This window comes from Pleurodeles waltl, chromosome 4_2 (assembly GCF_031143425.1).
Source record: "Pleurodeles waltl isolate 20211129_DDA chromosome 4_2, aPleWal1.hap1.20221129, whole genome shotgun sequence".
Taxonomy (NCBI): domain Eukaryota; kingdom Metazoa; phylum Chordata; class Amphibia; order Caudata; family Salamandridae; genus Pleurodeles; species Pleurodeles waltl.
The window spans coordinates 110,944,136-110,963,226 of record NC_090443.1 but is presented as its reverse complement, the minus strand read 5'-3'; the positions used below and the strand labels follow the sequence as shown (position 1 = coordinate 110,963,226).

Genomic DNA, 19,091 nt, shown 5'->3' with positions numbered 1-19,091 from the left:
GATTTTGTTTAGTGCTTGCAATAATTTTGCATTCATTTAGTGTGAATCTGAGTTTGGGAGGACAAGCCGCAATACTTTGTCAGCCGCAGTACATTGGAGCCACGCTGGGATAGGTTGGTTAGTGAGAAGGGTCGCCCACGGATTGGCAGCTGTCCGTGAAGCACAATTGGCTGAGAAGGAGGGTGAAGAGAATTCTGGGATTAAAAGTCACTTCCTGATTTGATTTTGAATAACCAAAAGATCGCAAAAATTTAATTTTTCAAAGGTTTAAAGAGTGCTTAAAGGTGAGATATGTACATTAACACGAGTATAGGGGATATTGTACAGTCAGAAGGTACACCAGCATACATTGTAGTCGAAAAGCAGGGTGTCGCACTATGTCTTTGGTTAAAGCAATGGTGCAAAGTGACAGGGAAGGATGGGAGCTTAGAGTTTCCTGCCCACGGAACATTTAACTTGAGGAGCTTAGAGCATCTGAGGAGGGTGCTATATTATCTGAAACCCCCTCCGAGACCAGCAAAGTTTGAGGCATTATCAATCTGGGAGTTAGTAGCCAGACAGCAACAGCAACATAAATTTGAGAGGAGAATGAAAAAGGCAGAAAAGACGCTAGCGGAGGCTAGATGGGACATTGCTCAGAAATTATGGAAAGCCGAGACTTTACAGGGAATTAAAATGTTTCCAGCAATTGTACAAGGCAGCGAGGGAGAACGAAGGAAAGCTACGAGAAAAACAAACAGGAGCCCTTCGAGAGTAGGGAGCGGAGAACAAAGAAGTCTAGAGGATCTTTGACATTTGAGAATGGCAGAGGCCACCCCCGCAGGGGACCCAGAAAGTAATAGTTAAAGCCGCCTCCGCGGCAAAACAACAAAGGGATGGGCATCCCGCTCCCCCCCTCAGTAGAACTAAAAGAGCGCCAAGGGGGGCGCAAAGTCATCAGGCCAATGAGGGCCCAGCAAGAACAAGGATTCCTTGGAACACCCCTACGGGGGACAACACCGCACCCTCAGCTGGGGAACGGGGATTAAAAGGACGGCACTGCCCCTGCAGAAGGTACATCGTGGTGCAGGAGCAGCGCACAAGAAATTCAACATTTGAGAAACAGTCAGACGATGATGAGTTTATTTTACAGTTACTGAGGAATAGTTCCCCACCATATGCAGCACAAGAGAGTGGACCGAGCACCAGTGTAAATTCTTCAGCTCTGACCCAGGTTAACATGACTACGAGTCCAGTCCAGGTTAACCTGACTATGACACAGAGCCCAATGCAGAGCAGTTTTATTGCACCTATCACTCCGGTACCACAAAATCAGGTGCCACTGTCGAATGTCCAGAGAATTTACCCTGATGTACCTGTAGTGGAAACTGCCACAAACCTGATAGTGCATACAGGACAGGTTTTCCCGAAACCGATGTTGGTTCAGACAGAGCAAACTCCACTTTTACTGCCTCAAGAGCAGCCACAAGTAATGCCAACGTACACTCCAATTACAGGGACCCAGACAGATATGTCTGTACTGATGAGTCAGAATATGGGAACTACGCACCCACAGAACTTGAGAATCAGACCAAGCCCAGATGCTGTATCTATACCCATCACCATTGGTCCAGTTGTACCTTTGTTCACACAAGAAAAACTCAATGCAGATGGACAGGGAGTCCTGAGTTGGAATTCAATGAGGGGTGGACTTTTTGAGAATATCTGAGTAGTCTCTCCTGTGGGACAGGCCTTTGACGGATGGAAATCATTGCTAGAGCTTCTCCCATTCAGAGTTCCTCCGGATACAGTGATAGGGTTTAATGTTAGTCAGAGCCTGAAATTACTGACACTGCAGTCCCCAAATACAGTTGTGCAACAAGTGCCACATGCTCAGGCTAACAATATTCTGTTGCAAGGTTTGACTGCTCAACAGCTGACTGAATGGTTAGGTAAGCTGAACACCCCGCAGAGTGCTCCCAGGGGAGAGGAGTACTTGAACTATACAAGACTAGGAATGGAAGCCGGTGAGCTCATTGAAGGATCTATGGGTGTGAACAGATTAGAGTCCTACACAGAAGCAGAGTTGAGATATCTGTGCCCAAAGATTACAAGGGAAGTGAGCAATGTGCAACAAAGGTTAGCAGACCTGGCAGAGAAGTACAGAATAGAAATAGGGAAAACAAAGAATTTGAAAAAGAGTTACAGGTTAGATTTTGACACAAAAGATTTCGAACACATGAGATCTGCAGAGATGAAGGCACACTTTAGGGAGTTACTCCAAAGTGTCCAGACAAGGGGATCCCAGATAAATGGGAAGGCAGATGTGCAAAGAAAAGAGATAAAAGAAAAAGGGGTTCTGTGTAGCTGACTGCAAGGATCCAGTGCAAATGTTACCAGTGAGAGAGATAGGAGGGAATTTTATTCACGTCCCTTAGAGCAGAAGTGATATTCTGTCTTTTACAAATGATTATCCTAGGTTGAGAAAGAAGCCAGTAGAATGGTACCAGCAGACAGACAGGTTTGTGAAACTTGCAAAGTGCCTGTGGGAAGACTTGAACACTCTATTAGAGATAGTAGTTCCAGCTGATCTGTGGATAGAGTGTAAAAGGACTATAGATTGGCCGACAAAAGAACCAGAGAGAGATCAGGTTAAGGGTGCGCCATCTCCTGAAGTAATTAAATATTACTACAAAGTGACTGAATTTTTGAAAATGAGAATATCGCCCAAAATTATTGACTGGCAGAGAACAGACAGGACAGTTCAGGAAGCAAAGGAGTCAATACACGCATACTATGAGAGACTGTTGCAGGTGTTTAAGCATTACAGTGGTACAGAGACGACCGAGCCGATAGACATGATTCATTTCGTGTTCAGATTTGTGGAAGGATTGAGACCTGAAATTAGCCAGATGAATAAGAGTCATTTGATTTGCTGGCAGGCAAAGCCGATTGATTACAGCATGCAGAGTACTGTAGTGACGAGATTGAGTTGAAGCAGAGAAAGTTGAAGGAAAAGGCGATGGTGATGCAGATTAAAGTGGCACAAACAGGAATGCAGGGACATTTTCTGCAGCAACAACAGCAGCAGAGAAATGTGGTGTTTCAAAATCAGATGAGAGGTAGAGGTCGCGGAGGTAATGGTAATGGAAACTGAAGTCCTGATTTGAATACCGTAGTGGTTCAAAATGATGTGCAGGGGGAGTGGAGAGAGTGTTGATTAGTCATGCTGGCGGAGCAGTGGGACATTGGAAGCGGGAGTGTCTGATGATGGTGCAGGAAGGTGTTGTTCAGCAAACAGGTGACATCAATGCGTTTCAAAACATGAGAGGACCTACAATGAGAGGTCATAATCCAAATTTTAATAATAATGTGAATCAGGTGCAAAATTATCAACCCATGCAGCAGGTGCAAATGCCATGTGTACAAATGACACAATTGCAGCCAATGCAACCGCAGGTTCAAATGGTACCTAGACAGCAAATTCAAATACCTCAAGCACCAATGGAACAGCGGCAGGTGATGCTTCCTCAACAAGTCACAGGTCAGAGGTCTAACCAGAGTAATAACACAGTTCACCAATTCTCGTTACACAGTGAGAATGGAATAAACAATGATTGGGAGCGAGAGTTCGGATGAAGAGGAATGTGTGCTTGCAGCTTCTTTAGAGGTAGATCAGAAAGGCCCATATGTGAAAGGAAAGGTCATGGGTCACAAGGTTTCATTCTTGGTGACACAAGAGCTACACACTCTACAGTGAGAACTGCAGAAGTTCTGAATTTGCCCTTTTCAGGAAAGACAGTCCAGACTGTAGGAGTGACAAATCAGTATTTGACCAACCCAATTACAGAACCAGTTCAGGTTACAATTGGCAATTTAAAGGATTGTATAAATTTGTAGTCTGTGATTCAAGTCCCGGATACCTACTGGGAAGAGACTTGCTGTGTAAAACCAGGTGCTCGATCACTTGTTCAAATGACAGAATTGAGATACAAACGAATAGTGATGATGAGGATGGCCCAGCTCTAGAGACCAAGTGTGAGACGATAAATGAGGAGTACCCTCTAATTAATGTTTTGCCAATGTTCACACTGAAGGAGCTTCCTCCTGCTCTACAGGAAACGGTTAAAGAGAAAGTGTGGGATCTGACAGAGAATGAAATAGGTTTGATAAAGGGAGTTGAGCCAGTTAAACTTCCTGCAAAACCGAACGCAATTTTAACTCAGATTCCCCAGTACTACCTGCCACAGGATATCCTTATGAAGGTTGCTCACATAATTGCAGAATTTGTAAAACAAGGGGTCTTGAAAGAAGTGTTGAGCAGCCCGTGTAATTCACTGATAATGAGATTGAAAAATCCCTGTGGAAAAGTCTGAATTTTCCAGGATTTTAGAAAAATAAATGACATTGTGATCAAATGTTGCCCCATGGAGCCAAATCCAGCTGTGATTCTGTTTCAGATTCCATGTGATGCTGAGTGGTTCATTGTCATAGACTTGTCACAAGCCTTCTTTTCTGTGCCTCTTCATGAGGACAGCCAATTTCTCTTTTGTTGCAAATGTTTGGACCAAGTTTACTGTTGGTGTCGAATTCCTCAAGGGTTTTCAGAGTTGCCTTCCATATTCAATCAGATTTTGAAAAATAATTTGGAGTTGTTGGAATTGCCTTTCCAATCGACCTTGGTACAGTACATTGATGACATGTTGATTGCATGACGAGGGAAGAGTGCAAGTATGACACGACTGCCTTGCTGAATCATTTGGGAAAGAATGGTCATAAAGTGTGTTCACTTAAATTGCAATACTGTCAGAAAGAAGTGAAGTACTTGGGTCACCAGACTGAGAAAGGAATAAGACAAATATCCAGAGAAAAGGTCACAGCAATACTACAGATGAGTCCCCTGACCACACAGAGAGATGTCAGGATCTTTCTGGGGATGGTAGGCTACTGCCACCAGTGGATTCCCAATTTTTCAGTAATTTCCAAACCATTGCAGAAGCTGACCCACAAAGAGCTTACTGATCCCCTAGTATTTTCTGTACTGAGAGAGAGTCTGTGCAAAGCTCCGACTTTGGGTATGCCTGATTACACAAAGTCCTTCACATTGTTTTGCCATGAGCGTGATGCATGTTCTTTGTCTGTCTTGATGTAGGTCCATGGAGATGTAAACTGCCCAGTAGCATATTTTTAGCTACTTTTGACCCAGTGCAGCAGGTTTACTAGGTTGTGTGCATGCAGCTGCAGCGGTTAGACAGAGCCTCGCACAGTGTGAAGGCGTTGTGATGGGACATCCCCTAACTATAATGGTCCCTTACCCAGTTGAAGTTTTACTTACTCGCACCAAGACCCAATACCTGACCGTGCAAGATTGACTCACTATTAAACGAGGATTCTAGTGTCACCTAATGTGTCATTGAAAAGATGTACAGTGCTTAACCTGGCAACCTTACTTTTGAATGAAAATGTTGAAATTTAAAAATTGGAAGACATTGAGCATGATTGCCTTGAAGTAACTGATCTGTGCACAAAACCGAGACCTGATATTAGAAATAATCGATTGGAAGAAAATGACCAAATTATCTTTGTTGATGGTTCCTGTCTAAGGGACAATACAGGAGTACTGAGAGCAGGATATGCTGTGTGCACAATTTCTGGTATACTGGAAGCGTTTTGGCTTTGAGGAGCATATTCTGCACAAGTAGCAGAACTGGTAGCCCTTACTAGAGCATGCCATGTTTCTGGCAAGCTTAAAGTTACCATCTACATGGATAGTCGGTATGGATTTGGAATAGTCCATGACTTTGGCCAGTTGTGGTCACAGAGAGGTTTCATGACCTCTTCTGGTTCACCAGTGAGAAATGGTGAGAGAATTAAAGAATTGTTGCAAGCTATCCAAATGCCTGAAAAAATTGCCGTGGTGAAATGCAGTGCACACCTGAAATCACAAGATTTAGTGTCAATGGGAAATGGATAGGCGGATCAAGTTGCAAGGTTTTGCGCATTGAACTGTATATCGTGGGAATTGTTACCTGAAGGGAATTGTTACCTGAAGAAGATGAAACATGTCCAAGTTTTGCATTGCATATATTAGAGACTCTGGAAGAATTGGAAACATTGCAGAATAATGTTCACAGGGAGGAAAAACGTTCATGGAGCAAAATCAAATGTGTACAGTGACAGAATGAACTGTGGGTTTCAGAAGAGGCTCAATTGGTTTTGCTGAATAGTCTATTGTTAGAAATGGCTAGGTACTATCATGGTCAAGCACATGTTGGGAGTGATACAATGATTCGCCTGTTCAAACAGAATTGGTTCAATCCAAGGTTTAGACAAGTTGATGAAGCAGTTTGCCATTGTTGTGTCATTTGCTGGCAAATGAACGTGGGAAAAGGGAGAGTGGTTAATTTGAGCCACATTGCAAGAGCAGGAGGTCCATTCAGCAGAATGCAAACGGATTTTATTGAGGTGACTGTGTGTGAAGGTCTGAGATATGTGTTGGTGACTGAATGCATATTTAGGCATTGAATCGAACCCTACACGAAGGAATGACAGGCTCACAGTAGCAAAGTTACTGCTTAGGGAACTGATACCACGTTTTGGGTTTCTGATCTCTTTAGAATCAGATGAAGGAAGTCATTTCAACAATGAAGTAATTAAATTATTATGTGCAGCATTAAACATAGAGCAGAAATTGCATTGTAGTTACCGCTCTGAAGCATCAGGACTAGTGGAACAAATGAATGGTACCTTGAAATTAAGAATATATGCATCCACAAATCTGAAATGGGCTGACGCACTGCTGTTAGTTCTGATGACAATGAAAAGCTCATCCAACAGGAAGCCCAGATCGTCACTGCACAAAATCCTCATGGGCAGAGCAATGAGGTTGCCAGCGGTCTTTGTGAATGCCCTTGTGAACATAACAGATGACATGATGTTTGAACTACTGCAAAGGACTGGCTGATGTGGTTTGCTCTTTCTCTCAGCAGGTGGAAGCCACCACACTGCCACCGATCCAAGATCAAGGACACACCCTGAGGGTGGGTAACTGGGTTGTAGTCCGGAAACATGTGAGGAAGACGTGTTTGGAGCCTCTGTGGAAAGGCCCTTTCCAGGTGGTTCCGACCACTACCACAGCTAGTGTGAACTGTGCTAGAGTTCCAAACTGGATACACGCATGCCACACGAGAAAAGTGGCCATGTCCTTTGGACGATGAAGAGGAGTTGTTGAGAGCGAACAACGACCAGACAAGACTATAACCTTCTGGAGAAGACCTCCAGAAGGGCGACAGTGAGCCAATCTCAATTGAGGAAGCAGGACAGCCTCATCAGAGTAGGGCTTTCCCAGAAGTAGACGAATTTCAAAGACAAACAGAGCAAACGCCAGACCCCAAGGGGGAAGGAGTTGAGGCGGATCAAAGCCAATGTGATCTGACTCCTCCTGAACCAGTTGCAGATCCGTCAAGAGAAAATCCTGCAGAGCAAGAAGTTTCAAGTTCAACACTAAAAAGAGCATTGACCATGGGTCTACTGAAACAAGATAAGTGGCCGGAGTCACAAGCAAAGAGAAAGGAAGCAGTTGTTGTGAAAACAACTGAGGAAGAAGTAGATACGACTAGGAGAGAAGACCTAAGTGAAGGAGAGTTGAATGGAGATCGAAAGTTGAAAAGAAAGAGGATAGCAAGTTGACAGTACACAGGTCCTGAATGGGTGTATGCAACAACAAGTGAATGGCATAGAGAATTTTTGTCTTTTTGTTTTGATCGAGACATTCCAGGTCAATAATTTGCCACTTGAAGGAAGCTAACAAACTAAACTGTTGAGACAAATTTGAGAAAAGGTACAAAGAGAAAGAGACTGTTGAAAGTAACCGGATAAGACTTTTAAAAACCTGATTTGACAAAATAACCTGATTTGACAAGCTGCTATAACGATTTGTGAGAAAAAGGATCCTGGAACTGAAACAGAAAGCTGTAAATAGCTGCTGAAAGAAGATTTTTGTTTTTGATTTTGCTGCATAGTTTCTACATGTTCTCTTCTACTTTCTGATACTTTTTAGATCATGAATAACATTAGCCAGCAGGGTAGGAAGAACAGGTGCTGTAAATACATGAGTGTTGGTTTGGCAATTGTGTGTGTGATATTGTGCGTGATATTTATTGTGGGTATGACTGTTCTTGACAAGAGAAAGCCAACCACACTTCAGCTTTAGAGACAACTGCTGCATTAACAGTGATAGAGACGTTTAGGCTACATGAGAAGTATCTGCATGTAGATAATGCCCAAGGGCAACTTTCCTCTAATGTGTTCTATCGCTTATTGAGTGAGTATGTTGAGACGATGGATGTGAAGAATTTTTATGTGTGTACGCAGATTCCTTCATCCGTTGAGGAAGGAATTACCTATCATAGTTTGCCTCTTATGGGATAGGTTGTACTCTGTTACTAACAAGATTCTATGAACAGGAGTACATTCAGTATTTCTATTCCAATCATGATGTTGTGTTTTCGTTTGTTCCCATTATTAGGTATCTGAGTAGAGTAGCTAACAATAATGAAATAGTATTAGTGAGAGATTTCTTTGAGCCCACATTAACTTTGGCACAATTTACGTTCACAGGAATAATCTGACATGCTTGCCTACATCTTTAGAAAAGAGCTTTTTAGATCACACAGATGACAGGAGAAAGGCATTGAAGGAGACGTCAGAAAAGGGTTTCCAGAAAAGGACTTTTAGAAATGATTATGCTTATAGTGCAATAAAAGCACAAGGGAAATTATCTTTAGATGTGCAACAAGTAGGGAAGCTTTGTGTATATAGACCTAAATCTAGCACTGACACTTTGTTTGTGGGACCGAGTGAATGTAGACGTGTTTTTGTTTCAGAGTAAAAGGACATTTATGTTGAATGGAAAAGATCCATTGATTCCTGGCATATATTACATTTGTGGACTTAATGCTTATTATCGTCTTCCAAGAGGATGGTATGGTACATCTAATTTGGGGATAGTTTTTCCAAAGATTTTACAACTCAATGACTTGAAAAGATTACCGAAATTGACTGAATTACATCACAGTAGAGAAAGGAGAGAGTCTCCTTCTGGTATAGAGGGATATATTTTTGGAGCAATGATTCCTTCAGTAAGAGTTGTTCTGAATTCGATAAAGATCTCTATTTTTTGTTAAATACATAGCAAGGGAAGATGTACATATACAATACCCCCATAATTTGCCTCACTCCCCTTTAACAGTTGCTGATAAGTCTGGCCCTTCACACAACAAGGTTCTCCATATAATCAAGAAAAGCTAGAGAAATGCCTGAAGTCATGGCTATCCACACTTCGGTGCTTATGCCGGTCTTGCGCTGGACACACACAAGTGGGAGGGCTCCAGAACTTCTCTGAACTTTCCTTCCTATTGCATCATTTCTAAGCTCACATTTTGAAGATCCACATTTTTGTACTGGTCACAGTCAGGAAATGATGGCATTGGCAATAAAGTGCATGAGATGAATTAAAACCTTCAACAAACTCTCACCTCAAGCTGTCGGAGAAAGCTTCCACTCCAAATTTGGAAATGAAGTACCCGCCTCCTCCTGTGGCCAGCCTGCCCGCTCCACTGGCCACATTGATGATCCTCCCACGAGCCTTCCTCACAAGGGGTATTATGCCAAGAGTTACATCGATTACCCCTACCAGGTTCACATTAATCACATTCGTGAAGTCGTCCAGTGTCAGCCACTCAGTGGGAGCCATTGGCAATAAAATCCCAGCGTTGTTCACCAGGCCCCAGAGCCCTGGAGAGAGAATAGGACAAATTAGCAGTAGTGCACAGAATTTCCAGAAGATGAGGCTGGATTTGAGAGGCAACTTATCAAACCAGATCTCACTCAGGCTATCCAACATAAGAAACATTATACAACTAGCACTTTTCATTAAAGAGGATCTCCGTGAAAAAAATCTCCTCTGTCACCCCTGTGCCCTCTTTAAAAGCACTCCCCAAGAGCGTTTTGGAAGGTCCTGAAGATAAGTTTAAAGTCAGCCTTGCACTACTGTCTCCGTCTTTTGTTTGACTTACGTAGATCATTTTGTTTACAGCCTGTGGTGGATGCACCAAAAGAGCCAATGCATTGGACTACTTCTACATTACAATCTGAGAATTAGTGAGTATAACAAGGAAACAGGCCTGATAGAGTCTAACTGAGATGGATAGCAAGAGAACACCACCAGATTTATTGGAAACTGTCTCCTCATGTACCGCAAATATGGAACAGAAGGTCTTGGGCAAAGCGTGCAATGGGATTGCATGTTTTAAATAAAGCAGTGTTTTATGAGCCACAATCTAAAAACTATAAATTCCAGGACTGAATGTAGTAAAACGAGTACTGACAGACCCTACAGTGCTGTGTTACCTAAGAGGCCCCTCAAGCTACAGCCTGTAAAAGGCTATGTCGCAGAATAGTAGTGGCTTTAGTTCTGTATTTGAACAAGCGGTTTGTGACCGTCTACCCTCTGTAGCCACTTTTGGTGTGGTGTCAAAGATGTCAGCTGGAGTCGGGAGAGGTCCCATCACAACTGAGGAAATAGACTCTCACTCTTCGGAGGAGCTTTATTTCATGTGTAGCACAATCCACGTCAGTGGTAACCCAAGCGAGAGAATGCTCATTTCCCAAGTTTATTAGGGAGTTGCCCATTTGCCAAAATGCCCAATTACCTATGGACTAGATGAACAAACACACTGATCACAAATTGTGCACAATTTTTTGCAAGCAGTGTTAGAATTTGCAAACCAACTAAAGTACTATTGGGTCCCTTCATAAAGTCACCATTTGCAGGGGGTCTCAGAACGATTTGTCTATTGAATATTAATGAGACAGGTTGCAATTTGTTACTCGTACAATTGGCGGCAAACAAAGAAATCACAAACTCCAAGGAACAGGAAACCGCCATCTCTGATTGCATTTCCAAAGAGGAAACATCAACCTCATTCCTTGTGGGACTTCTTTGCAAATGAGTTACTGCTAGTCCTTTGCAGAGATGGTAATTAGTCAATGGTTTATAGCTGCAAGCTATTGACACATTCCATACCGAATCCCAATTTGGAAGGAACACCTCTTTCACACTCCTTCCAAACCGTGATTCGGTATGGATTAAATTTCATGAGTCCAAAAACTTTAACAACTCATTAAATGGGTTTTGTGCATAACAAATGGGGATTTTGCAGTCGCAACCCAGTGATTTTGCGAATTGCAAGGTTTGCAATTGCAAAGTGTTTTAGTGTATCCCTCCCAAAGTGGCTGAATTGGCTACCCAATGTAGAGAAAGTCAAATAAATAAGTACTCTATGAAATTGCTTATTTTCAGAATGCAATGAAAACATATGGTTTAAGTGGTTGCTCACTCTAGGTATTGTCCAATAACTATGTACCTTCTCAACCCAGAGGATACACGCTAACCAGTTGCCTTCGGTGGTTGCCCAATTTTGAGAACGTAAAAGAGCCAAGGACCTTTAATGGTTATCTTATCTAGATGAGGTAAAATACCCAAGTATTTAATGCTCTTATTATGTCCTGGCAGTTACCGGCCATTTGAGGCTGAACTTGGTACATGGCTGAAGTATGTGCATAGGCATATGAGGCCTACTTAGACATCCAGGCCTCTCCCTTGACATATCAGGATGAACAGAAACAATGCGGAAGCCCTTCACAGATGATGAAAGTACCTTAGCCTGAACAACTGCGCTGGGACCTAAGCGGTTGTATCTGGACATGTGAGCCTGTGCTTGATATATCACAGGATACATGAGCATTAACACAGAACTTTGGAATGTGAAGCTATACTGTGACGTTTCCATCCTGCAAATTAGTGGGAGAATGGTAGATAGTAATCACTAGGTATCAAAAGGTAACTGGTTCCCAGTTCAATCTGAGATTTTATTGTATATAAAGGAGAAGACAGTGCCGTATGTTAAAGAAACACAAATTACAATGTCAACATTTTTACTTTTTGTTTGTACAAATATTTTGATGATTTTATATGTACTTGACACTTGGGGATAACCCAGATCATTAGTTTGGCTTTTGCTCAATTTCAAAACTATTTAAAGACGTGGACAAAGTGTGCAATTGCCCTGCACAACCTTGGAAGGAGTCTGGCCCCTGCTCTCCCTCCACAAGCATGGACAGCAGACCACTGCACCAGAAGAGTTTGACAAGGTGGATGGGTGTTGCTTGTTCATCCACTTGACAGTGCCTCTTCTGTTTCTCTGCTGTCTACTGAGACAACTCCCCAGGTACCCAATACCTTCCGATAGTCTTGGTGGACCCATCTTGTCTGATTGTAAGAATTGTCCCACCTTGTTCTTCTCTTCCTTATTCATCCAGTTCTTAGCAACAACCCTTTGAATCACTTGCCGTGGATCTCCCATTTGATCTCAATTTAATCCTCTTCTTTTATTATCTTTGATTGGTAGTCCGGGCTCCCATTTCTGCCATAAATGCAGAGTACCAGGCATACACTCTAGTGCTGTGAGACTACAGACAAGTTGTGGGTACCTCACATCCTGACATTAGGTGTGAGACTGTCATCTACACCATCTGCCCTGCCTCATTAAAAACATTTTTAGGTTGAAAGTCCGTGGGTGGTCGGGGTGAGCCAGATGTTTTTGTTCAATTTGTTTAAACTAGCATAAGGTTAATTACCTTAATGTTTCCCAAACCGTTTGCCAGGGGTTTTAAAATGTTCAGAAACATAACCAAAATTGTGATGTTTGTTTCTCTTCAAGAAACATTGGGTAGATTTGGGTAGGAGTGATGGCTTGACACAGTGATGAAGGGCATTAATTTCCTACTGAACAAGGACGTAATGTGACACCTGAATGTAGAACACCAGGAGGCAATCACAATAAGACCACAGTGGATAAATAGTGCTATGTTAAAAAAGAGTAAATAAATGCACTGACAACATAGTGATGCATGGCCTCTTTTGGGTGTGTCTGTAAAACTGACATTTGTTCTTGAATTTTTGTCCTGAATTTTGACCCTTTGTCCTGAATTTGTGTCCTGAATTTTGACCCCTTGTCCCGAATTTTGTACAGTCCGGTCCATAATTTGCCTCAATGCCAGGTGGTCACCCTATCAATGTAACAATGAAAGTGAAAGTGGTTCTGTCCTCACCTTTATTTCCCAGTTGCACCTTCACCCACCGTACCATGGCGGCCACACTGTCTCTGTCGGTGACATCCAGAAGCACCGTCTGCAACCTCTGAGAGGTGGTCTCCCTCAGCTGGTCCGCCCCCTTCTGTGTCAGACAAGTCGCAAGCACGCGCATCCCGCGCTGGTCGAGCTGTCGCGCTACCTTGTTCCCAAATCCAGAGTCGCAGCCGGTGATCAGCACGTACTTCTCCTGGAGGTTCGGGACTGTCTCCCTCTCCCGGTACCAGCGGAAGAGAAAGTACAGGCCCAGCAGGGCCGCCAGGTACAGCCACATCACGGAGCTTCAGCCTGTTGCTGTAGAGAACGGGGCAGCAATGAGAACAGTCTTGTGCACGAATGACTCATTTCCTCCCAGCCCACTCCAACTCTATCAGCTACCGGTAAAGAAAATTACTTCCTGGTTTACAATACATGACTTCTACAGGTCGTGATAAAGTACACCACATGCTGATTCGGCAGAGGGAGATCATTTATTATAGGGTCAAAAGGACAATGGATAGTGCGAAATCAGTATTGAAGTAATTATCCAGTGTGGCACCACTATGTTCTTTGCTATTCCTTTTTTATAAAGACATAACGTCTAGAGAAGACACTATACCAAAAGGGCTCGGTGCATGCCATATTTCGAGGGCTTCCCTGTAAGATTAATTGAAATATATTAAATCTAAGTGGAACACAAATTCATACACTTGTCACCCTGAAAATCTGTCACAACTCCGGCCTATGTGGAACTAAATTGGACACCAGAGTGGCATGGGTTGCAGGCAGTCCCTGCTCGAGAGTATACCTGCACCAGCCACTTTAAAATTAGTGGGTGTCATTACCTGACCAGAAATATCCAAATTTAGCACACAGCGAAAGTTGTAACAATCATAATTTCTAGTTTTGTAGATTAATTGTTCAGGCTACAGAATTCCCATTGTGAGATGACTGTAATTCCCTCCGACTGGTTGTATAAGTAATACACAATAATCAGACAGCAGGCGAGGTGTAACAAAGCCCCAAGACAGATAAAGGGTTCAAGAACACAGGGTCGAGCCTTGAAGAATCTATAATGGCTTCCAATTAAATGTATATTTGAATATGGTATACTATGCCTGCGCCAAATACATTTAGTAGGTGTGGCCTGTTGTTGATAAAGGCGTGGTGCACTGGTTGCAGATCTCCACTACTGTTGCAAGACATATGCTGGAGGACCGCATCTACACGGCCAAGTCTAACGTAAATGTGCGTCCCCTTCACACCCCAGCTTGTGGTAGGCCACCACTGCTACAAATAAGACCGGCCTTTTACTGGTGGTGAGCAGCGATGCATTTTATAGAAATCTTGGTGTACAGATCGAAAGTGAAAGTTGAAGAGAGTATAGAAAAGCAAGGTAGGCAATGCTTAATTTGAGCCAGTAGTTGCTGGTGGGGACCTGGCACTTAGTTTCCACATCAGGCTGCAACTCAGGGCAAGAGGGAGAAAAAAAACACAAGGGGGGAAGAAGTAGGAAGAGAAAGACGAAAAAACATCAAAAAGGGAGAAAGCAGGAATCTGCAAGCGTGAGATAAAGCGGCAGGGAGTGAGAGAGAGATAAAGTGGCAAGGAGTGTCCGGTAATGGATTAAAGAAGAATGATGTTGACTTAAGACAACTAGCCTTGGTATTCGGCGCACCAACATTTAATTGCACCCAGAGTCAGCCCTTGCTTGGATAACACCATGAGCAGAAATTAATTTGGCACCCTTACTGCAATTGGTGAATAAAATGAGGCAGCAGGAGGGCTTCTTTTGTGTTCATAAGTGGGGGGACGCTGCTGTTTGTATAACCTTAATACAAAGCTCTTTGTGCCTATCTGAAGATTGGCGCCCGAAGCCAGGGCCCAACTCATTCATGCCACAAGCAGGGACTGACTGCACCGAACGAGGACTTCAGGGCACAGATAGAGCACCAGACCTCATTATTTTACAAATTAAGCACTGAGAGTAGGGATGCTCTATTATGCCTGAAGAATTACAGGGAGTTTCTTGGAACTTGTGCTGCTCATTGCAGTGGTGATTCACTGGGCTTTGACTCCCACCACTGCTAGCTGCGAGCATCTATGGCAAAAATCATCAGCACTAGAGAGAAAAAATAACATTTAGCAATCCTTCACTGGTTATAGGGTACACAAAGTTATAATTCCACCACTACAACTGAGCAAAATTCTTAATTTTGAAGATGCTTCAGATTGCACAGTTGTGAATTTGTTTTTCATCTACAATTTTGGTGAAGTTCTACTGTTTTGTGGGACAAAAAGTTTTTTTTCTGAAATAGATAACAAAAAAAATAAGAGAGGGAAACTAAACATGGTTGGATGGCAACATATCTAAATAGCATGACTCCGAAAACAGCACAATTCGCTGGATCGAGGGGCATGTTTAATGAGCCTCTAGCGCCACTGGTGCGTCACTTTACGTGATGTTCCAGTGGCGCAAAGTTCTGCTTCATATTTACAAGGAGGTGTAACGCCACTTATTGTGGCGTTACACCTCCTTGTAAATATGGCCCCTCCAACGCAATTATCTGAGTCAAAAGGGTGTGCAATGGGTGTTGCTGGGGGCGTGCCACACCAACACCCATTGCATTTTGACGCTGACTCAGATTTACAAGATTTCGTATTCAAGATTCAGCAGCATGCACAGAAAGAGCAAAATGCAAGAAATTATTGTTTATGTGTGGGAAGGGGTCCCTTCCTGCACCTAAACAATCACACCCCTTAATGCAGACATCCTTGCAAGATGGTGCAAGGATGCCTGCGTTGGCGCTGGCAGCTAAATTTAGCGCCAGTGCAGGGGACATCACAGGGGTGCGCCGTATTCACTTAAGCACGGCGCATTCTGGCGTTGTGAAAATGATGGAGCGTGGCAGTGCCAATTTTGGCGCAGCGTCGCGCTCCGTCATTTTCTCATAAATATGGGCCCTCGTGTTCAAGTGACAAACCTATCATTGTCATTGTGTAGGTTAAGTTTCTCTAAGTCAGGCTGGCGAGCGCAACTGTCATCAGACCTTATGTGATTAAAAAAAATAGTTTTAAAAGGAGGCTTTGGTTGTGCCTGTATTTTTATTCCCTTAACTATAGCAATTTACTGGGCAGAGTGTGTGTGCTTCTGTTGAAAGAGAAACTCTATTGGACTATATGCCTCGTTGGGGAGCTTATGCTCAACAAGTAGGCCTGAAATGATTATGGTGACAAGATAATAAGGTTACATATGAGGGCACAATAATGAGCCGTTTAATTTGAAAAGTTACAACACAGGCAGTAGGCCAGACTTATTTACTGTAAAAAGCATATGCTACAGCCAATAGTCCTCTAAAGGTGGATTGATACTGCTCTCTGGTAAAACCTGGAAACAGGTATTTTGTTACATGGAATCCCACATAACAGTATTGTAGGCATGGAAGTTGGTGTCTATTACTCTGCTAAAGCCAGAGGTAGCACATTTGCAATGTGAGAAACCTTGTTAGACCCTCTTTAGACTAATAAGATTAATGTAAGTATGGTGGTTGCCTCGTGAAAACGCTCTTGCTCAATGCAGTAGGTCTGAGTTGATTATAGTGGCAAAGAAATTATAAAAGCTATAGGCCAGTTTGGGTTACTGGGAAACGTTATGTCAGACGCAGCAGGTCTGTTCTGTTTCTTATGAAAAAAATACAAGGGTAGTAGGAATGACATATCTGTAGAAAGAACATCTTATTGCCAAAAGGACATTAATTGTGGTTTGCTAAAGCCTGTAGACAGCTATTTTGTTACATGAAATCTCACAAGTGTAGGAAAGTATGATAAGGCCTTAGCTGGCAGTTCAATTGAGAAGTTAGGAGATAGCTCACACTCTGACTCAGGGGAGCCCCCAGTGGGAGTGTTACAGGGTTCTCTTCCTAATCTTCCCCTTAGCAGACCACCTAGCAATGCTGGTAGTAATAGAAGCTCCCATCATAGTAGGGATGTTTTTGTTCCTGGAGGCCAGGTTGTTAGAGTGCCAACTGTTAGGGACAGGTCTCCCTCTGTTCATTCAAATCTTTCTTCTGTGTCAAAACATTCCCAACCCACCCACCCTGATGTCAAAATGGTAGAAAGGGAACTCAATAAGTTGAGAGTGGAAGAGACCAGGCTGAAGCTTAAACAGCAACAGCTGGCTCTAGACAGGGAATCCCTAGACTTAGAAAAAGAGAGACAGAGGTTGGGGTTTGGACCCCATGGTGGCAGCAGCAGTATTCCTGATAGTAATCCTGTTAGAGAGCATGATTCCAGGAATCTGCACAAGATAGTTCCCCCTTACAAGGAGGGGGATGACATTAACAAGTGGTTTGCTGCACTTGAGAGGGCCTGTATGGTACAGGGGGTCCCTCAAAGGCAGTGGGCTGATATCCTATGGCTATCTTTCAGTGGGAAGGGTAGGGATAGGCTCCTTACTGTTAAGGAAAGTGATGCCAATAATTTTACAGTTTTGAAGAATGCACACTTGGATGGATTTGGCTTAACCACTGAACAATACAGGATTAAGTTCAGAGAAACCAGAAAAGAGTCCTCACAAGACTGGGTAGACTTTGTTGACTATTCAGTGAAGGCCTTGGAGGGGTGGTTACATGGCAGTAAAGTTTCTGACTATGAAAGCCTGTACAATCTAATCCTGAGAGAGCATATTCTGAATAACTGTGGCGGTCATTCTGACTTTGGCTGGCGGCGGTTGCCGCCAGCCAAACGGGAACCGCCACTTGGCCGCTCCGCGGTCAAAAGACCGCGAAGGCCATTCTGGCTTTCCCGCTGGGCCGGCGGGCGCCCGCCAAAGGAGCGCCCGCCGGCCCAGCGGGAAAGGCCCTGCAACATTGAAGCCGGCACCGAATGGAGCTGGCGGTGTTACAGGGGTGCGACGGGTGCAGTTGCACCCGGCGCGATTTTCACTGTCTGCTAAGAAGACAGTGAAAATCTTTCTGGGGCCCTGTTAGGGGGCCCCTGCACTGCCCATGCCAGTGGCATGGGCAGTGCAGGGGCCCCCAGGTGCCCCACAACTCCCGTTCCCGCCATCCTGTTCCTGGCGGTAAAAACCGCCAGAAACAGAATGGCGGGAAGGGGGTCGGAATCTCCATGGCGGCGCTGCTTGCAGTGCCGTCATGGAGATTCAGCCCAGCCAGGGCTAATCCGGCGGGAAAATGCCGGATCCCCTTTTCTGACCGCGGCTTTACTGCCGCGGTCAGAATGGGCACTGAAGCACCGCCAGCCTGTTGGCGGTGCTTCCGTGTCCCTCCACCGCCAGGGTTGGAATGAGGGCCTGTGTGTCTGATTTGTTACACCAATTTCTAGTGGACTCAGATCTGACCTCTCCCCAAGAATTGGGAAAGAAGGCAGACAAATGGGTCAGAACAAGAGTGAACAGAAAAGTTCATACAGGGGGTGACAAGAATGGCAAGAAGAAGGATGGTAAGTCTTCAGACAAGGGTGGGGACAAATCTAAAAATGAGTCTTCATCAGGTCCACAAAAACACTCTGGTGGGGGTGGTGGGTCCAAATCCTCTTCTAATCAAGTAAAAAAAACATGGTGCTATTTATGTGAAGTAAAAGGCCATTGGACAACTGATGCCAGGTGTCCAAAGAAAAGCACCAAGCCTCCCACTACCACAACCCCTACTGCAACCTCTAGTGCCCCTAGTAATAGCAGTGGTGGTGGGAGCAAACCTACTAATAGCCAATCCAAGGGAGTAGCTGGGCTCACTTTTTGTAATTTAGTTGGGGTTGGTCTTGTTAGGGAGACCACAGAGGCTGTGTTAGTCTCTGAAGGTGCCATTGATTTGGCCACCTTGGTTGCTTGTCCCCTTGATATGGATATGTACAAGCAACTTCCCCTAATCAATGGTGTTGAGGTTCAGGCCTACAGGGATACA

General features: G+C 43.9%; 1 protein-coding gene across 1 annotated transcript in view; it reads right to left on the bottom strand.

The window, feature by feature from the left end:
- The window catches only part of LOC138292330 (retinol dehydrogenase 7-like), a 61,420-nt gene extending 47,884 nt beyond the window's left edge, over nucleotides 1–13,536 (bottom strand). The window contains exons 1-2 of the mRNA XM_069230880.1: nucleotides 13,153–13,536; nucleotides 9,516–9,774 (exon numbers count right to left, since the gene is read on the bottom strand). Of these exons, the coding sequence (XP_069086981.1) occupies nucleotides 9,516–9,774; nucleotides 13,153–13,465 (572 nt within the window). The 5' untranslated portion in view covers nucleotides 13,466–13,536. The remainder of the gene's footprint in view (nucleotides 1–9,515; nucleotides 9,775–13,152) is intronic.
- Nucleotides 13,537–19,091: the final 5,555 nt, after the last annotated feature.